The sequence below is a fragment of the Gavialis gangeticus genome, unplaced genomic scaffold, assembly GCF_001723915.1.
Source record: "Gavialis gangeticus isolate Ggan-Ray unplaced genomic scaffold, GavGan_comp1, whole genome shotgun sequence".
NCBI lineage: Eukaryota > Metazoa > Chordata > Crocodylia > Gavialidae > Gavialis > Gavialis gangeticus.
In genome coordinates, this window is record NW_017729029.1 from 64,331,658 (window position 1) to 64,348,504 (window position 16,847).

Genomic DNA, 16,847 nt, shown 5'->3' on the forward strand with positions numbered 1-16,847 from the left:
GACACTGGCCACCTACAGTCAATATGTGAGCAGTCCTTCCCGCCCTCTTCCCCCTTCCTCTTCCCCCTTCCTCTTCTTGTAGTACCCTTGCAGCTCACTCACTCCCATTGTGACACAGTTCTTGACTGGGAAGTTCATGTATACTTGAGAGATGCAATACCATTCCCCTAAGAAAGCCTCTCCCTACCGTTGTTATTCCTAACCCGGGGATCCCTTTACCTTAGACTTTCACAAAAGTTAGGGTGAGCACTGACTCCTCAGCTGCATTTACTCAACTTTCTCTTACAGTATCAGTCCCCTTAAGAACTTTACAATCTTAGAAGGCAGGACCAGTGCACACAAATCTGACTTCCCCAGCCTGTTATATTCAAAATGGTAAAAGCAGTTAAAATACATTATCACAGTGAAAACAAACACAAAATAGTTTTTCACTCCGTCATCCATGCATATCGATGTGGGGTATGAAGATAAGAGACACAATCCCCATAATCCAACTTTACATACCAATGGCAATATGCAAATAAGCACCATAGGGTGTGTCTAAATGTGTATTTATACCAGTTTAAATTTACTGTGCGGTAAATTACTGCACAGTAAGTGGGAATAGGCCAGTCTCTACACATGCAGGAGTTAAAGTGCATTAACGCTGTGTGGATTGACTTGGGACTGACTTTAGTCCCAAAAAAGCCTACACACAGTTTCTGCTCAGTAAGGTTTCTACATGTGCATGACTGCACAGTAACTAATCGGGTATAAATTTGATACCTGTGTGATACAGGTATCAAATTTACACTCAAGTTGGCATAAGTCACCATATTTACTGTGCAGTATGGGCATGCATGTGTAGATGTGCACAAATACTATGTAGTAATTTTGGTTACTGCACAGCAATTATGGACATGTAGATGTGCCCACAAGTTGTCACACTGATACAAAAGTAACAGGGTTACACAAAGAAACAGTGCTGTACCAAATGCCTGGTTTCACCATTTTTGGAAGTCAGTATATGCTGAAAGAAATTATAAGAGTTGTTTTTTTATTGCCTTGACCTGCTATACTTCACTGCATCTGTGCAAATTTACTAATTACAAAGATTAGTATTATTACTTTATTTAATGAACTGTGTGGTTAATTTAGGTTTTATTTGTTGATGTAAATATGGTGTATCATTATTTTCTCCCCAACTTACTGCTCATTTATCTTTAACCTAGCTTTAACCTAGCTTAGCAAAAGCTAGATGTCAAAAACATTTTCTCACCATGCAGTCTGTTATATTTGGGAACAGTCATCCAAATGGTGAAACTCCCATCGAGTAATTGAGATTAATCTATCCAAAGCACTTAAGAAAATATGGTTGAGGGACAAACTTGTACTCCCAGGATGAAGTTTATAAGTCTCACTGGACACATCTACACAAGATGCTAAATGCACAGTAGACTAATTCTATTGGACATTAGTGCATCACGGCAAAAGCCATGCTGTTGTGCTTACGCTCAGTAGAATTAGTCTACTGTGCATTAGCATAACTTAAAAGGCATGTGATAGTGCTACTACGCAGTAGCACTGGTTGTTGTGCATTTAGTTAGTACCTGTAATACAGGTACTGAACTTAATGAGCAGCAACTACAGCACATTAATGAACGTGTAGACATGCCCTCTTACCTTTCATTTTTAGTATTGTAAGATTAATTCTATGTATTTAGATCTTTTTTGTCAACTCTCACAGCAAAATTCTGGAATTCTGTGAGGAACAAGGAACTTGTACATGCATGTGGCAAGTCAACTTCAAATCTTAGAATCTTCCCTGACCACCTTTATAGATGTTAATTCCTGAAAGCTGATGTTACTGAAGGAAACGTGAGGAATCTAAGCAAAGGACTATGCAACTGAATCTAGTGATGTTCTTTGTTTAAGGTTTTGAAGGTTTTTTTAATGTTATCTATCTGATTTTTTTTTTATTAGGTGATAATAATGGATGGTCTCAACAACTTGATAAATATTATGCCAAGTACAATGAAAAGAATTCCCCATACTCATTTGAAACAAGGACATCTGCATGCTGTAAGTAGTAAGATATTGCTACTGTGAGTTCCCAGAAAGCAATGCATTGCAATTTGTTTACAATAAATCCCAATTCATGTCATGTTATTTAATTTATATTGAAACAGAATGACAATTGCATATAGTTTTAATGCATTTATACAAATTTCAATTCCATTTATAGTGACAGCTAGCTTAGGAGAAGTAAATCAGTGGAAAAAATGAATATTTTCTCAATGGGAAACATCAAAGCTAAACCATTTATGAGATAAATATATATGATTCACAAACTGGAATGGCCATAAGCTGTGCATCTTTCAAGAAAAAAAATGGGGAAAAAATTCTTTGACCTAGTTTTCCCACAATAACCTTTCATCAAACAAGTTAAAAGTGTGCATGGGAGAAGAAGAAACCCAAATTTTATAGGCTTCGTTCAAAATGAGTAAGGTATTTAGCTATGACATGAGACATATATAAATTTCCAATTGAGCTGTGATTAGCAGTTTGCTATACTATATTTAACACCAACAATTCTGACCTAGATTTTGAAGCTCATATTCATAGTTTACTGGAGTTCTCTGTAAGGCCTATTGCTTTCTTATGAGCCAGTTTCTATAGGTCCTGCTACTATAGTAACATAACCCATTAAATATTAAGATCCAGCTATTTAAAGGTGAGTAGACATTGTTCCTCTCATCATTTGTCTCATTTTTAAAAAGTAACTGTGGCACTTAGATGCCCAAGTCACTTCTCAAGGAAATTGTTAGGGCATTCTTGAAAACAGAACATAAGTTCTAAGTCACCTGAATGCTGATTAGAGCAGTGCCTTTAAAAATCTTGTTCTAAATTCTTAGTAACTTTAATGGTCACTACATGTCCTGAGCTAAATCAATCCATTGCTTATCATTTTGTTTTTTTGCTTTTTACCCTACTGCAGGTAACTTGTATAACGCTTAGAACTGGGTGAAAATCAGGTTTCCATTTTGCAGAAATGTTCAGGATTTTTTAATTTGGATTTTAATTGAGATTAAAACCAGTTTTTTTCTGAATGTACAGTAAACCAAGAACTCCCTGCACTATACAGCTGCCCAGTACAATTGATATTCTTGTCAGTTTCACAGATAATAGGAGCAGTGAAATTGTCCAGAATATCAAATCTCACTTGGGAGGTTCGCAGCTTTACAGCTTCAAGGCAAATACATTTTGTGATCAATTTTGGGGTCAGGGAAAGCCAAATAAATATATTTGGTCTGAATTTGGCTTTCCATCTGTTGCACAAATGTGCTAAACCTCCATAGCATGCATTGCTTTGTTTTGCTTTTTCCAATATTTTATATTGTATGCTATATAAATAGCTACATTGCTAAAACACCATTGTATGTTAATCCATCTTGTAGTGTTGTATAGTATTTTGGTTAAACTAACAGTAGAATTTTTGAGAGCTAATATTTTTGCTCTCAAATTGGGTACATGAAAAATGTGCACACATATCTGCAATAAAATGTTACACAATTCCATTTATGTATACAAGTTGTTTTTTAATATTAATGAATAAAGTGAATGTAGGCACACAGTCATACAATACTTTTTGCACTTGGAACAATACCTACCAGTGTAATGTTTTGGTCCTGGGTGCCCTACAATTTCATTTTTACCCCAAAATTTATACTTTGCTCTACATTTCCAGGACAATTTCTCTCTTCCATCTCTTCCACCTGAATATGATGTAAATAGCAACCAAGAACTACTTTTTTAAACTGTGTCATTATCTTTGGTACAGTACGTGGGTTATGAAAGTAAAATAAATGAGGTCAAGTCGAAGAACAGACTTTTTTCCTCCATGTTGCTGTGAAGTTAATCATGAACCTCAATCTTTGAATCTTTCATCCTATTTCCCTCATCTCAAGACACTCTTTTAAATAAATTAAATATTCATGAATGTATTTTGCTAGGTTTGTTTATATTGACAAATAGGCACCAGAAAAGAAGCAAAAACTTGTGTGACAGCACCTGGATAGAGGCGGGTGGGAGTACACTGCTCTGTTCACAAATAGAAATAAGAAACCAGTCAGATAAAGCACTGTCACATCAGGCCATGATATCCAGCTCAAAAGCCCATACAGATCCTGTAATTATCTAGACAAATGTACATTAACCAAAGTCCTACTAGGTCTAAATCAAGTGTGTACTTGAGTACTTTGAGTTAAAACATTAGCCACTTCTGTTTAGCATGCTATGAAATGTCATTGTGCTAAATATTATCATTCTCTAACCTTTCTCTTCTTTCTCTATCACATCATCCCACCTTTTGCCATCACCACATTCTCCTCTTCTTTCAGTGGTCAAATCTGTGCCAGTACAATGTTCATGCCAAGGGCTAGAGCTTGACTGTAATGGTGCCAATTTACGCGTTGTCCCTTCAGTCTCTTCAAATGTGACTATGATGTAAGTAGAGCAGAACAAGCAGCTTCTTGATCTATGCAGACTTGAATATCAACTCTGCAGACCCTCTCATAATTATAGCCTTACAATTATAGATGCTTGGCTTAACTAATGTTTATGGAAGTACAGTATCTTTCTGTATTGAAGTCTTTCAGAGTGAAATTAAAGTGTAAATTTTCCTGCATAAAACATAAGGTAAGGACCAGATCCCATTTGCATGTTGCATCTGTGATATAGACATGCTAAATTTCCCTCTTGCCTCTGGGTATCCCAGGCATTTTTAGGCATTGTAACACCTACATGGAGGTACCTAAGTAATCAGTCTGGATCTGGCCTTACAACACTATTCAGTTATGTCAACTATAATTTATGATTATCTTGGATGAGTACAATTTCACCAGTTTCAAGAACTGCACAAGAGATTATTCTGTTAGATGTACAAAACCAGGACCTTATCTTTATCCTGTAAGACTTAGTCCAATAGTCTTGCAGACACCAACAAACAAATTGAAATTAATGGATTTACCTGTATGAATAAAGGCTAGAAGGACTTACTCACTGCCTCCTGGGTGCATCTACACATTCATTAATGCACCGTAGTTACTGCACATTAATTTTAGTACTTGGATAACCAAGTACTGAATCAATGTGCAGTAACTGACACTACTGCACAGTAGCACCAACACCCAGCTTTTTAGTGATGCTAACTACGCAGTAGCATAATACAACTGTGCAGTAGAGTATTAGCATGGGTTTTGCCCTGCACGCTACTGCACAATAGAATTAGGCTACTGCACAGTTAGCATCTCATGTAGACACACCCCTGGTGTGAAGTCAGTACAGCAGTGTAAATTGACCTAGGTCATCCAGGCATTCCAGAGTACTGGTCTTGACTTAGTCTGAGGCAGGGTTTTCCATACAACAGAGGACAGCAGCAAACATACCAATCTAGGGAATGTTCCTATAAGGTTTCTTGCTCATTTCAAAACATGAAACTTCTGTTCAGTGGCACCTCTCAAGGACACATGGAAACAGGGGCATTGGGAGGCAGATATTTTGTGCATTACAGGTGAAAATAAATCTCTTGAGTTTTAGTTTGTCCTCAAGCCTTTGAGGTCTTGGGTTTGGCTATAGTGTCACTTGTCAGTGAAGAGGGGACACCAAGACAGACACTGTGGTGATGCAGCTCTGGGCTCACCATTAACTAGATTTGGAGCAGGTATGGGCTGCAATTCTTTCCTGAAAAGTTCAGCCCATTTCCCACAAGCACCCACTCAGCTTTTATTATTTATCAGAGTGAACCATTGTCCTGCTCCAGCCTTTTAATACAAGTCATAGCATTATCAAGTGTATCTAGCTGTCCCAACTCTAGTACTCTTTTAAAAACTAATGGTGTTCCATGACCAGGCAATGGTGGAACCAAGTCTTCTTTGAGACTAGTTTAAACTGCTCCTAGAAAAAATACTGTTCATGCTAATTTTTCTATTTAGAAAGCAACATAAAAGTTGGGCCCACAGCTACATGCCCTGGTATTTACCATATTAGCCCAAATCGAAGATAACCCCTCAATAATTAAAAATTAAAATACATGAAAAATTTGCCCCTTACCCTGCCATGCTGTGCCTGCCCCTACCTGCCTGTGTCCCCCTCCCCCCAGGGTCTATCCCCCTGCCTCTCCTCCATACCTCCTATTCTCCCTGCCACTTACCTTCCGCAGCAGCTGTGCTCCGGCTCCCAGGGAGTCAGTACCAGCAGCTCTGGCCTTGGCCCAGCCCCAGCCTGGCCAGGCAGAAACAATGGTGGCAACTCTGGACCCAGCCAGGTCAGAGCTAGAGGGGTCTGACCCAGAGCTGAAAATAAGGGTTGTGGGGCAAGCTGCACAGTGCAACTTCCAGTCCTCCCCCCATGTTCCCGATGCTGCGAGTCTCCTACCCCACTGCATAAGCCTCTACCCACCCCCACTCCCAGGGAAGGCAATGATTCAGCTCCAGCTTTGGCCCTGGGCTCAGGGCTAAAACTGGAACTAAGGCACCATCTGCCCCAAGCCAGTACTCAAATCTAAGATGAGGGTTTTTTTCCCACCACATTGATTTGAATAAATACTATATCTCCCATTCACGAGGTCCAAGGGGCATGGAAATGCTATAAATAGGCTGACCATATGGAAATCCCAGAAATCTGGGACATCATCTGGGAAATCTGGACCGCCCCCACCCCTCCTCCTACCCCCTCCCTCGACTGCTCTTACAAGTCAGCGGAGCAGGGCTGTATGCATGACAGGCAGGCAGTGGTGCCTGCCTGCCTACCTGCAAAGTGCTCTGCACTGCTTTGATTCCCAGCCAGACTGCATCCAGTGCCCTTGCATTTCTGGGATGCCCATTATAATTCTCAGTAGCTAGCTGGGACCAGCCTCTGAAATCCAGGACTGTCCAAGCTAAACTGGGACATATGGTCACCCTAGTTATAGAGCAAGTTCACTTAACCTCCAGGGAGGGATATGTACCAGTAGTACGTGTCACTTAAGTGTAACCCTCCTGGCAGATGAAGAAACATTCAGCGGCAGACTTTCAAAGGAAACCACTCACCATTAAAGATGAGTAGTCCTTTTACCCTATGAAAAGGAAAATTAATATCCTACACTATTGATCTGAGATCTCCACTGGTAAATTTGTGCATTCCCATATGGAAGCCTTTTGGCCAACCACAAATATATTTCTGCCAAATCTACATGGAAAATATTCTGAGTCTGGGTTGGTAAAATTAACTTGTGCTTCCATGTATATTTATGTGCCTACATAGGTGTGCATCTGATATAACTGTGCATAGTGAAAGAGGTTGTATTAACAGTGATTTTAAGAATCAAGTGAAAATGCAAACCTTGAAATGGTAAAAAAGTGAAAATAACCTTTCTTAATCAGCACTTCTTTTCCAAACACACTGGGCTAAATTCATGCCTCATAATACTTTTCTAAATTGAGTCACTCTATGGTTTATGATAAATTAATTTAATATAACACAGAGGCAGACCAAGAGGGAATATATAATAATAAAATAAAATGTAAAAACACTTCTCTATTTACTTTACAACATACAGACACACAAAGTCACCTTCCTGGAAAGATTTAATTATAAACATTTCTGCCAAGTAAAACACTATGTAAATTTATTAGGACAAAATGAAACCAATGGACTTACACTGATGATGAACTTAGCCCATTTTATACATTTATCAACTAGTTTTATTTTTGTTGCAGGTCCCTTCAATATAATCTGTTACGACAGCTTTCAACTGATGTTTTCAAGAAGTATCAAGACCTTAAAAATCTGTAAGGAAGTACTTTAAACTTGAACCTGAAATCAACTACAAACTGTAATAAATAGATTTTTGGCTGACTAAAAAATCCCTGTTCATACAAAAGAGTTTATTTTGCCTTACCTTTAGTTAAAATGTAATGTAGTTTTGTTCATATGGCCTTATTTGGCATCTCTCCATTTTTATAGGGAAAGTCTTCTGGATATTCAATTTAAACACTTTCTGAATATTAAATTTTCATCATCTGGATTATTCCATACTAGAAAACTAATATAGAAGTGTATCTTAACATTCATCATGTCTTAAGGAAATTAAATTTGTAATAGACAGAAATATATCAAAAAACATGAAAGGAAACTGAATCAATTTCCCTCAGTAAAATGAAATTTTGCAAAGTTAAAAGCATTTCTTGCCGTGAATAGAATCATTCATGTAGCTGAGAACATTTAATATATTTCTGTATATATATTTCTGAATATATAATTAAATGGGGGGGGGTGTGGTATGGGGAGAGAGAGAAACAGAATTGTAATAGACAGAAATATATAAAAAAAAAATGAAAGGAAACTGAATATATATATTTCTGAACTACTGGTGATGATCACTACACAGCAATCTCCTATCATAAAATGGCTTATTTACATTAAAAATCTTTGATAGAATTATTTTTTGCATTTTATGTGTAACATTTATTTAAAGAAACCCTAGTCCTGAATGAAGTTGAATGATACAAAAATAATGGACAGTTGAAATACAAGGTATAAAAAAGTGCTCTGTTTTTGTTCGTCTGTTCAAGACACAATTTAGGATCTAAGAACAGCCCAGGGAAATTGTAACTTGTATGTAGTATTCTGATGTACTGCAGCACCATCTTGTGTTGACAAAATGAAGTACCCTTACCAACTCAGACAATAATGTAAATAATAGGATCCTTCCATTTAAAAGAAACATACATACATGAAACATTTCTTTATATAATTTAATTTCCTTCATTCACTTAGGATTCAGAAGGGAGTGTCCAGTTAAAATTACAAGATATTATAGAGTCCAATCCTATATTTATTAGTGTCAAATCTACCATTAACTTGACCAGCAAGATTTGGCCCTTTATTTAATGAAGTAAGTAAAGAGTTGGCCCTCTACTTTTAATGAAGATATATTTTCTTTTTACAACAGAGACAAAAAAGGACTTATACAGAACAAAGAAATACAATATTGTTTTCAAACCTAACATCTTATCCAAAAAGGTCATACGTGGGGTCTAACACAGGAGACAGGATGCATGTACTTTTATTATCTGTGGGCATGTCTAAATGAGATATTTACAGAGGAGCTGCCTATTAGCTCCACAGTAAACATCTCAGCTTCTACCCGTGCAGCCCTGTTAGGCCACAGGAAACTAATAAACTCTGCAGCAGGATAGTACTTGTAAATAAAGCACATGTAGACACTGACCCAACTGGCTAGGGCATGAGGGTACTTCAGCTGCCTGCCGGCTAGCCCCACACTGGAGCACCCTCATGCTTGAGCCAGCACCTCTGCAGCACATTGAGCCAGGCAGGAGCAGCCACAGGCTGGCAGGCTGACCCCTGGGACCCCCACCAGTTGAGGCTGCTCCAACCTGGTTCAACGTGCTGCAGTCCCAGGCACACGTTCAAGTGGTACACCCAGGAGCAATGAACTCCAGTGCAATATGCACCAGAGTTTATTGCTTCACATTAATTGCACAAGCAGATGTGTTCTGTATAAGACAAATCAGATGTTGGTTTGTATGGTTTTAACTACCACTGATTCAAAGATTTGTTTAAAATTATAAATAGGTCTTTCAAATCTTTCAGATATAAATGTACGGGGTGTTTGTCAAGGTAGTTAAAACATAGAAGTCTTGATGACAAGTTTTCAAATAATACATATCCCTTAAATTTAGTGGGTAGGTTTCTTTCTTTTTGCTTTTTTTTGGTGGGGGGGGATTGCTTTTGTATGTTTAGAAAAATAATTGCTGACATTATTATATCTTCATAGGTATCTTCAGAATAATAGAATAAGAAATGTATCAGAACATGCTTTCAGGGGTCTGTACAACTTGACAAAGCTGTAAGTATCACCATCATGGTACTGAAGGAAAGTGTAATAAAGTCAGCTTTGGGAACAGCTATACTTATTTCTCATTTATTGTGTATATATATAGGTGACTCCAAAATGTTCTAAATAAGGAACTACAAAATTTAATTTAGAGAATAAGGACTTCAGAAGATTTTGACCTATTCAAAGCTTTTGGCAAGAATGGACCCTAAAAATGCCTCAGAGAAAATGCCTCTATATCCTCAAAATTTTTAATACTTTCAAGAGTAAAAGACTAAACCCCACTGACTTTAAATTCCAGCCTTCCTTGACCAACTTACTAGAAATTACGAGTAAATAAAAGTACTAGGCTGCCATATTAATTTGAGATCATTGGAAGCTCTTTACCATCTTATTTTATTAGAGATAATTAACCATATAGGTAGGGAAAATATACTTCCTTTTTCTTTGCCCTAACAAATGCAGTGGGCAATTTAAAAATACTTTTATTTTTATTAAAAAAACTGAACCTGTTCATTGAAATGGTTTAAAAGGGAAAATCCTAATGTATTGTTATCCTTAGTCTTTGATATTTTTTCACTGCACATTTGGATAAAAAAACATTATTTCTGTATTTACTTATATAATGCACCTTCTCCTGCCCCCCCTCCCAAATTAGCCATCCAAAATTGGTGTGTGTGTCATTCAAGGAAACCAATTTTTGTGCCAGAATGGTAGGAGGGGGAATGAGGGAGGAACTGAGTGTGCTGAAATGGTGATGGGGGCTGTGCTTACTACTGGCTCTGCCAGGCCTGAATATCCCAGCCACATGGAGTAGGGGCAGGGGCAGACTTCTATCACCAGCGTTGCTCTTCCCCTCCCACTTCCCATCCCCTCTGCAGGGCTAGTGCAGCTACAGGTTTAACCCTCTCACAGCCACTGCTGAATTGGCATAAGCTGTGTTGGTCACATGGCAAGAGGAAGTGTGGGGTGACACTGACAATAAGAATCTATCCCTGCTCCATGTACCTGGAAGTATGAGCGCTAGCTGATCTAGTACCTTGGCAGGAAAGACTCTAGAAAAATGTTTTTCTACTTCATTCTGCCTTCCTAAAACAAGATAGAGAGAGAGATAGTTGGTTGTGTTAGTATGAAGTCAGGCAGAAGGCATAGCAGGGTGGCACCTTTAGCGTCTGTCTGGTTCAGAGAGGCATAAGCTTTCATTGGCAACATCCCACTGTATCAGATTCTATCACCTATGAAAGCTTATGCCTCCCTGAACCAGTTAGTATTCAAGTGTGTGCAGTATGCAAATAAATACAGTCCTGTTTCTATTCCAGCCACTTTGCAGCACTCTTTAGTCTATCTTTTTTCAACTCTTTTTGATATCTAAAGCTGTGCAGCATTGCCTTAGGCAACACTGAACATTGAATTTGCTCCTACTGACATCCAAGGGAGTTTTGCCTTTTCAGTTCAGTAGGAACTGGAGAAAGCCCAAAATGCTTCTGACGCATGGAATATGGTTTGCCTGGTGCCATTAAAAAAAGACAGAAAATGCTAAGTAATCATTACCCAGAAAGTTTCAAATGACTGTATTTCTACTCTCGTTCGTAACAATAGTGCAGCCTATGCAGAAGACCAAGTTGATATCATGGCACATGCTAGCTTTCTGAAAGAGAGAATAGTCACAAAAATATAAATGTTTTCATTGTTAACAATGGATTTTCATTTTGAGAAATATCTTTCTGCATTACAATGACTTTCTCAGTCTTAAGACTCATTTTTACTTCTCTGACACTGATCAGGCATTCTGCTATTTGCTGTGTTTATTGGTCTTGTTTCAGGTATCTGAGTCACAACAAGATAACCTTTTTAAAGCCTGGTGTCTTTGAAGATCTGAATAAACTTCAGTGGCTGTATGTACTGCTTTTTTGCATACGTTTTTTTCAAGATATAGTTAAGGCAACACAAAGAAATATTTTCATTCTTGTCATCATTTGGTTTTGTTTAATTTGGGCCATGTCTTTTTATACCACCTAATTATTAAGGGACTCCTCTTCCTGGTGGGAAACAGTTCCTTTAGACTTTGGTGAAAACAGAGTCAGGTCATCAGGCTTTAATTGTTCTAATTAAAGACTCTGACGTTTTTTTATAAATAATTGTTTACTATAAAATAAGTCATGAAATAAATAAGATACTCCAAAATGACAGAAATAAGAATGTCTTGGGAAGTCCTTTTCCTGTTTACAGTGTTTGAAATCCCACAGAAGAGATGGCATTCATAATATGACATCTTGACAATATTACTGCTTTCTAGAGAGAGGGAAGTTAAATACCATTTAATGTCTGGCATTTGGAAAAAATAACACCGAGATTTGAAGGAATTAATAACACAGATGTCTGTTTTATGACACCGAGACTAATTTTTACTGTGTTTTCAATTGAAAGATTGTCTCATTTTGATATACTACTGCTTTGGAAGAATTATATATTTGGAGACCAAATGCTAATTAAATTATTTAAAAAACTGACAGAAAAATTGCTTTATGTTCTTTAGGTAACAATATATTTCACATAATCATTCAAACTATATTGGAAATAGTGCATTTGATGAATATTCTACCTTGAGATGCTATGATATAGTAATTACATTTTCACATGTAGCTTGAAGGGTTATTTGAAAAATATTAGTTTGGGGTAAGTTATTTTAAACATCTGTCTGATTTAAAACCCTAGTATTTATCAAGTTGATATATACTTTGTTCTGAATAATAGGATAATTGAAAATAACAGGATCAGTAGAATCTCTCCATTGAGTTTCTATGGACTCAAGTCACTTATTCTCCTGTAAGTATTAAATGGAATATTCAAAATAAATAATAGATTAAAACAAGCATGTATGTTTATGATTTTTCCTGTCTGTTTTCTAGCAATATTGTCATATATCTCAGGTAGTAGAGCTTCTTTTTTTTGGAAACAGAGGCACCCTTTTCGAAACTGGCGTCTCCAGTTTTTTAAGTGCTAAAGAGCATGGGCTAATCTGGACTCATTAAAATCAACAGGAGCAGACTTGAAGTTATGTCTTTGTTTTATTAAAAAAAAACACAGGAGGACCAGTCAGAATGCACATAATTATCTGCTTATAAAAGCAAACATGTCTGATATCCCAGATTACCAGCCGGATAATTTGGGAACCAAAACCCAAAGTGTCTAGCACAGCAATTCTCAACGAGTGTGCCAGTGCACCCTGGGGTGCCATGAAATCTTTTGAAGGGTGTCTCAAGGTATGAGTAAATAAGCAGATGAGAGGAGTTAAATGCAGGTTCAGGCCTGCCCCTTCCTGATCACTGCCTGGCCTCTACTGCCCTCTACAAAGAGATACGGCCTATAATAAATATATATTGTTTTTGAAATGAGGTTCTACTCAATTAACAAAAGTTGTGGTAGGGTGCCTTGAGTTAAACAAGGAGTGCCTTGAGTCTAAAAAGGTTGAGAACAGCTGGTCTAGTATGTCTGTAAAGGGCTGGAAAAGAGTGATATTTCTCTGTATCTGTTTTGTTAGGAACAGTGCTTTTATAATAGCTTTAACTTTTATGAGGTTGTTTCATGGTCTAACACGGAGTGCCCCAGGGTTCAGTTCTGGAACTGGTCTTATTCAATGTTAATGATCTAAAACATGGGCGACTGGTGCCTCCTGAGTTGGGAGGGCACTTGCCCCCCAGCAGCCAGTCAGCAACCATGGGGGGGTGGTCCCCCTGCAGCCAGTTGCACTGACACTTCCAGGTCAGCATGATCAGCCACAGGGGAACTCCGCCCCCCCCCCAGTCAGCATGATCAGCCACAGGGGGACTTTGGGGATTGGTTCCCTGGCACCTCCACTCCCTGGCCGGCACTGTCAGGGGAGGGCACCAGTGCTCTCTCCTGCCCCGCCTGCCTGTTGCCTAACTAGGGAATGCTGGCTGTCAGGGGGTGCACCAGTGCTCTCAGGGGGTTCACATGCACCCCCATGCACCCTCTACACATCGCCATTGATCTGGAAGACGGGATGAAATGCACCCTTAGGAAGTTTGAGGATGACACCATCTGAGAAACGTAGTAGATACGCTGGAGGGTAGGGCTAGAATTCAAAGTGACCTAGACAAATTGAAGGATTGGGCCAAAAGAAATCTCATGAGGTTCAATAAGGACAAGTACAAAGTCCTGCACTATGTACCAGTATGGGCTGGGGGCTGACTGGCTGGGCAGCAGCTCTGCAGAAAAGGACCTGGGGGTTACAGTAAACAAATGAGATAGATATGAGTCAGCAGTGTTCCCTTGTTGTCAAGAAGGCTAACAGCATACTGCACTGTATTAGTAGGAGTATTGCTAACAGACCAAGGAAAGTGATTATTCTGATGTAGTCTGCACTGGTGAGGCCATATCGGGAGTATTGTGTCCACTTTTGCCGCCCCCCCCCCCCATAGAAAGTATGTGGACAAGTTCAAGAGAGTCCAGCGGGGGACAACAAAAATGTTTCAGTGGCTGGGGCACATGACTTATGAGGAAGCCTGATGGAACTGGGTTTATTTAGTTTGCAGAAGAGAAGACTAAGAGGGGATTTGATAGCAGTCTTTAACTACCTGAAGGGTGGTTCCAGAGAGGATGGAGCTAGACTGTTCTCAGTGGTGACAGGTGACAGAACAAGGAGCAATGGTCTCAAGTTGCAGCAAGGGAGGTTTAGATTGGATATTAGGAAAATCTCGCTCACTAGGAAGGTGGTTAAGCACTGGAGCAGGTTACCTAGAGCGGTGGTGGAATGTCTATTCTTCAAGGTTTTTAACACCTAGCTAGACAAAGCCCTAGTTGGAATGATATAGTTGGGAATGATCTTGCTTTGAGCAGGGGGTTGGACTAGATGACCTCCTGAGGTCTCTTCCAACCCTAATTTTCTATGATTTTATATAGCTATGTAAATAGCAATGCTATTGAAATACTTTGGTTCATATTTAAGATCCTTGAATAAAAATGCAAAATACTGTTGTTCATATATTCTTATTCAGAGCTTTCACCATGTGTATATTATAGGTTTTTGCTGTAAGCTATGATACTATTGTACATTCTATATGGTAACAAGCAGTAGTGGCAAAAGGTAAATTCAAGGAAATGCTGAAGTTTAAAATTAGAGATGTAAGATCAATGTCTTAGAAATCCTACAAATCAGAGAAGAATAGGACTGGGAGGGACCTTAGGTAGTCATCCTGTCCAACCCCCCTGCTCAAGGCAGGATCATCCCTGTGTAAACCATTCCAGGCAAGCATTTGTAGAAACTGTTCTAAAAACTACCAAAGATAGAGAGTCCATAGTCTTTCTAGGTAGTCTGTTCCAATGCTTAATTACTCACCACATTATAAATTTCTCCTGATATCCAACCTAAATTTCCCATGTTGAAATTTAAGACCATTATTTCATGTTCTGTTCCTTCCAGCCACAGAGGAAACAGAATTAATGTTATCTCCATCCTCTTTATAACTAGCCTTAAGGTATCGAATCTTCATCATCTTCTCTTCTCCAGGCTAAATAATCCTAGTTCATCCAACCTTTTCCCCTAAATAATGTATCCTAGACCTTTCATCATCTTCGTTGCTCCTTGCTGGATTCTTTACAATTTGTCCATATATTTAAGTGCAGCACTCCAAACTGTACACAGTACTGCATGTGAGGCCACACCAGTACTGAATAGGTGGAATAATCACTTCCTTTGACTTGCAGCCAACACCTCTGTTAATATAATCCAGTATGCTATTGACATTTTGCAACAAGAGCACTGTTGACTCATTCAGCTCATGGTCCACTATTACTCTCAGGTTCTTTTCTGCAATACTGACAGCCTAGCCACTTATTCCCCAACCCATATATATGCCTCTTCAATGCAGAACTTTGCACTTGGCCTTACTGTATTTCATTTTGAACCTTTCTCCAGTTTATCAAGGTCATTCTGAGTCCTAATCCTGTCTTCAGTAGTGCTTGCAACTCTGTCCAGTTGAGCATCCTCTGCAAGTTTTCTAGTGTGTGCTCAATACCATCCTCTAAATCACAATGATAAATGAAAAAATGAGTCTAGGATAACACAAGATACTGAATACAGCTGCTCCTCTAGCAAATAGTGGACACATCTACACAAGACACTAAATGCAGAGTAGACTAATCCTACTTTGCATTAGTACATTACAGCAAAAGCCATGCTATGGCTCTAATGCACAGTTGAAATAGTCTACTGTGAGTCCTACTTTTCTTGCTGAAAGTATCAAACTGGTGTTTAGAACACAAACAGCAGAGCAGATACTTTGGCCTGGGATTCAAAATATTTCAATCTGTATTAAGTAGCAGATGCTGTAATGTTTTCAAAGAAATAAAGTAAATGAACCTACCGGTTTGATTACTGTGTTATACCTTGTCATATTGGGTATATATATTATGCTTTATTGCTATTGATATGAAATAAAATAAATGTAATGAAAATATACATAATAAATCTAAACAAAATTATATATTTCTAATTTTTTTAAATGTTATTGAAGTAAAGCTTTCAAAGCAGAGCATTTTGAATTTCTGTTTCATGGGAAATTTCACAGAAAGCAGTTTTAGTTCTGATTTGGAGTGAAAACAAATTCTGAAATGTTGGAAATTTCCCATGAAACTAAAATTCCAAGCTTCAAACAGCTTTACTTACAATACCCCAGAAGAGTAAGGAAAACTTCAGTTTGATTTGGAGGTTAGAGGAATTTGAAAAAAAAACAGTTGTCCAACAAACCAGAATGTTTTAATTGTGATATTTTCAGCACATCAGCTTTCAACTCCTGCTGTTAAATATAATCAAGAACCCAATCTTTTTCCATTAGAGTTGATGCATGCTTGCTTTTGATTCACTCAGGGAACAGTCAGACTCCAGGTTTATTTTAAAAAGGCACGTAGAACCAACTTCACATACACACTTCAGCTGCGGAATTCTGCT

General features: G+C 38.3%; 1 protein-coding gene across 4 annotated transcripts in view; it reads left to right on the forward strand.

Moving 5' to 3' along the window:
* Nucleotides 1–16,847, forward strand: part of RXFP1 (relaxin/insulin like family peptide receptor 1) — a 135,861-nt gene that overhangs the window by 77,386 nt on the left and 41,628 nt on the right. For all 4 annotated transcript variants that reach the window (XM_019521705.1, XM_019521704.1, XM_019521707.1 and 1 more), the window contains exons 3-8: nucleotides 1,963–2,061; nucleotides 4,380–4,485; nucleotides 7,737–7,808; nucleotides 9,818–9,889; nucleotides 11,701–11,772; nucleotides 12,632–12,703. In XM_019521705.1, coding sequence (XP_019377250.1) covers nucleotides 1,963–2,061; nucleotides 4,380–4,485; nucleotides 7,737–7,808; nucleotides 9,818–9,889; nucleotides 11,701–11,772; nucleotides 12,632–12,703 — 493 coding nt within the window. The remainder of the gene's footprint in view (nucleotides 1–1,962; nucleotides 2,062–4,379; nucleotides 4,486–7,736; nucleotides 7,809–9,817; nucleotides 9,890–11,700; nucleotides 11,773–12,631; nucleotides 12,704–16,847) is intronic.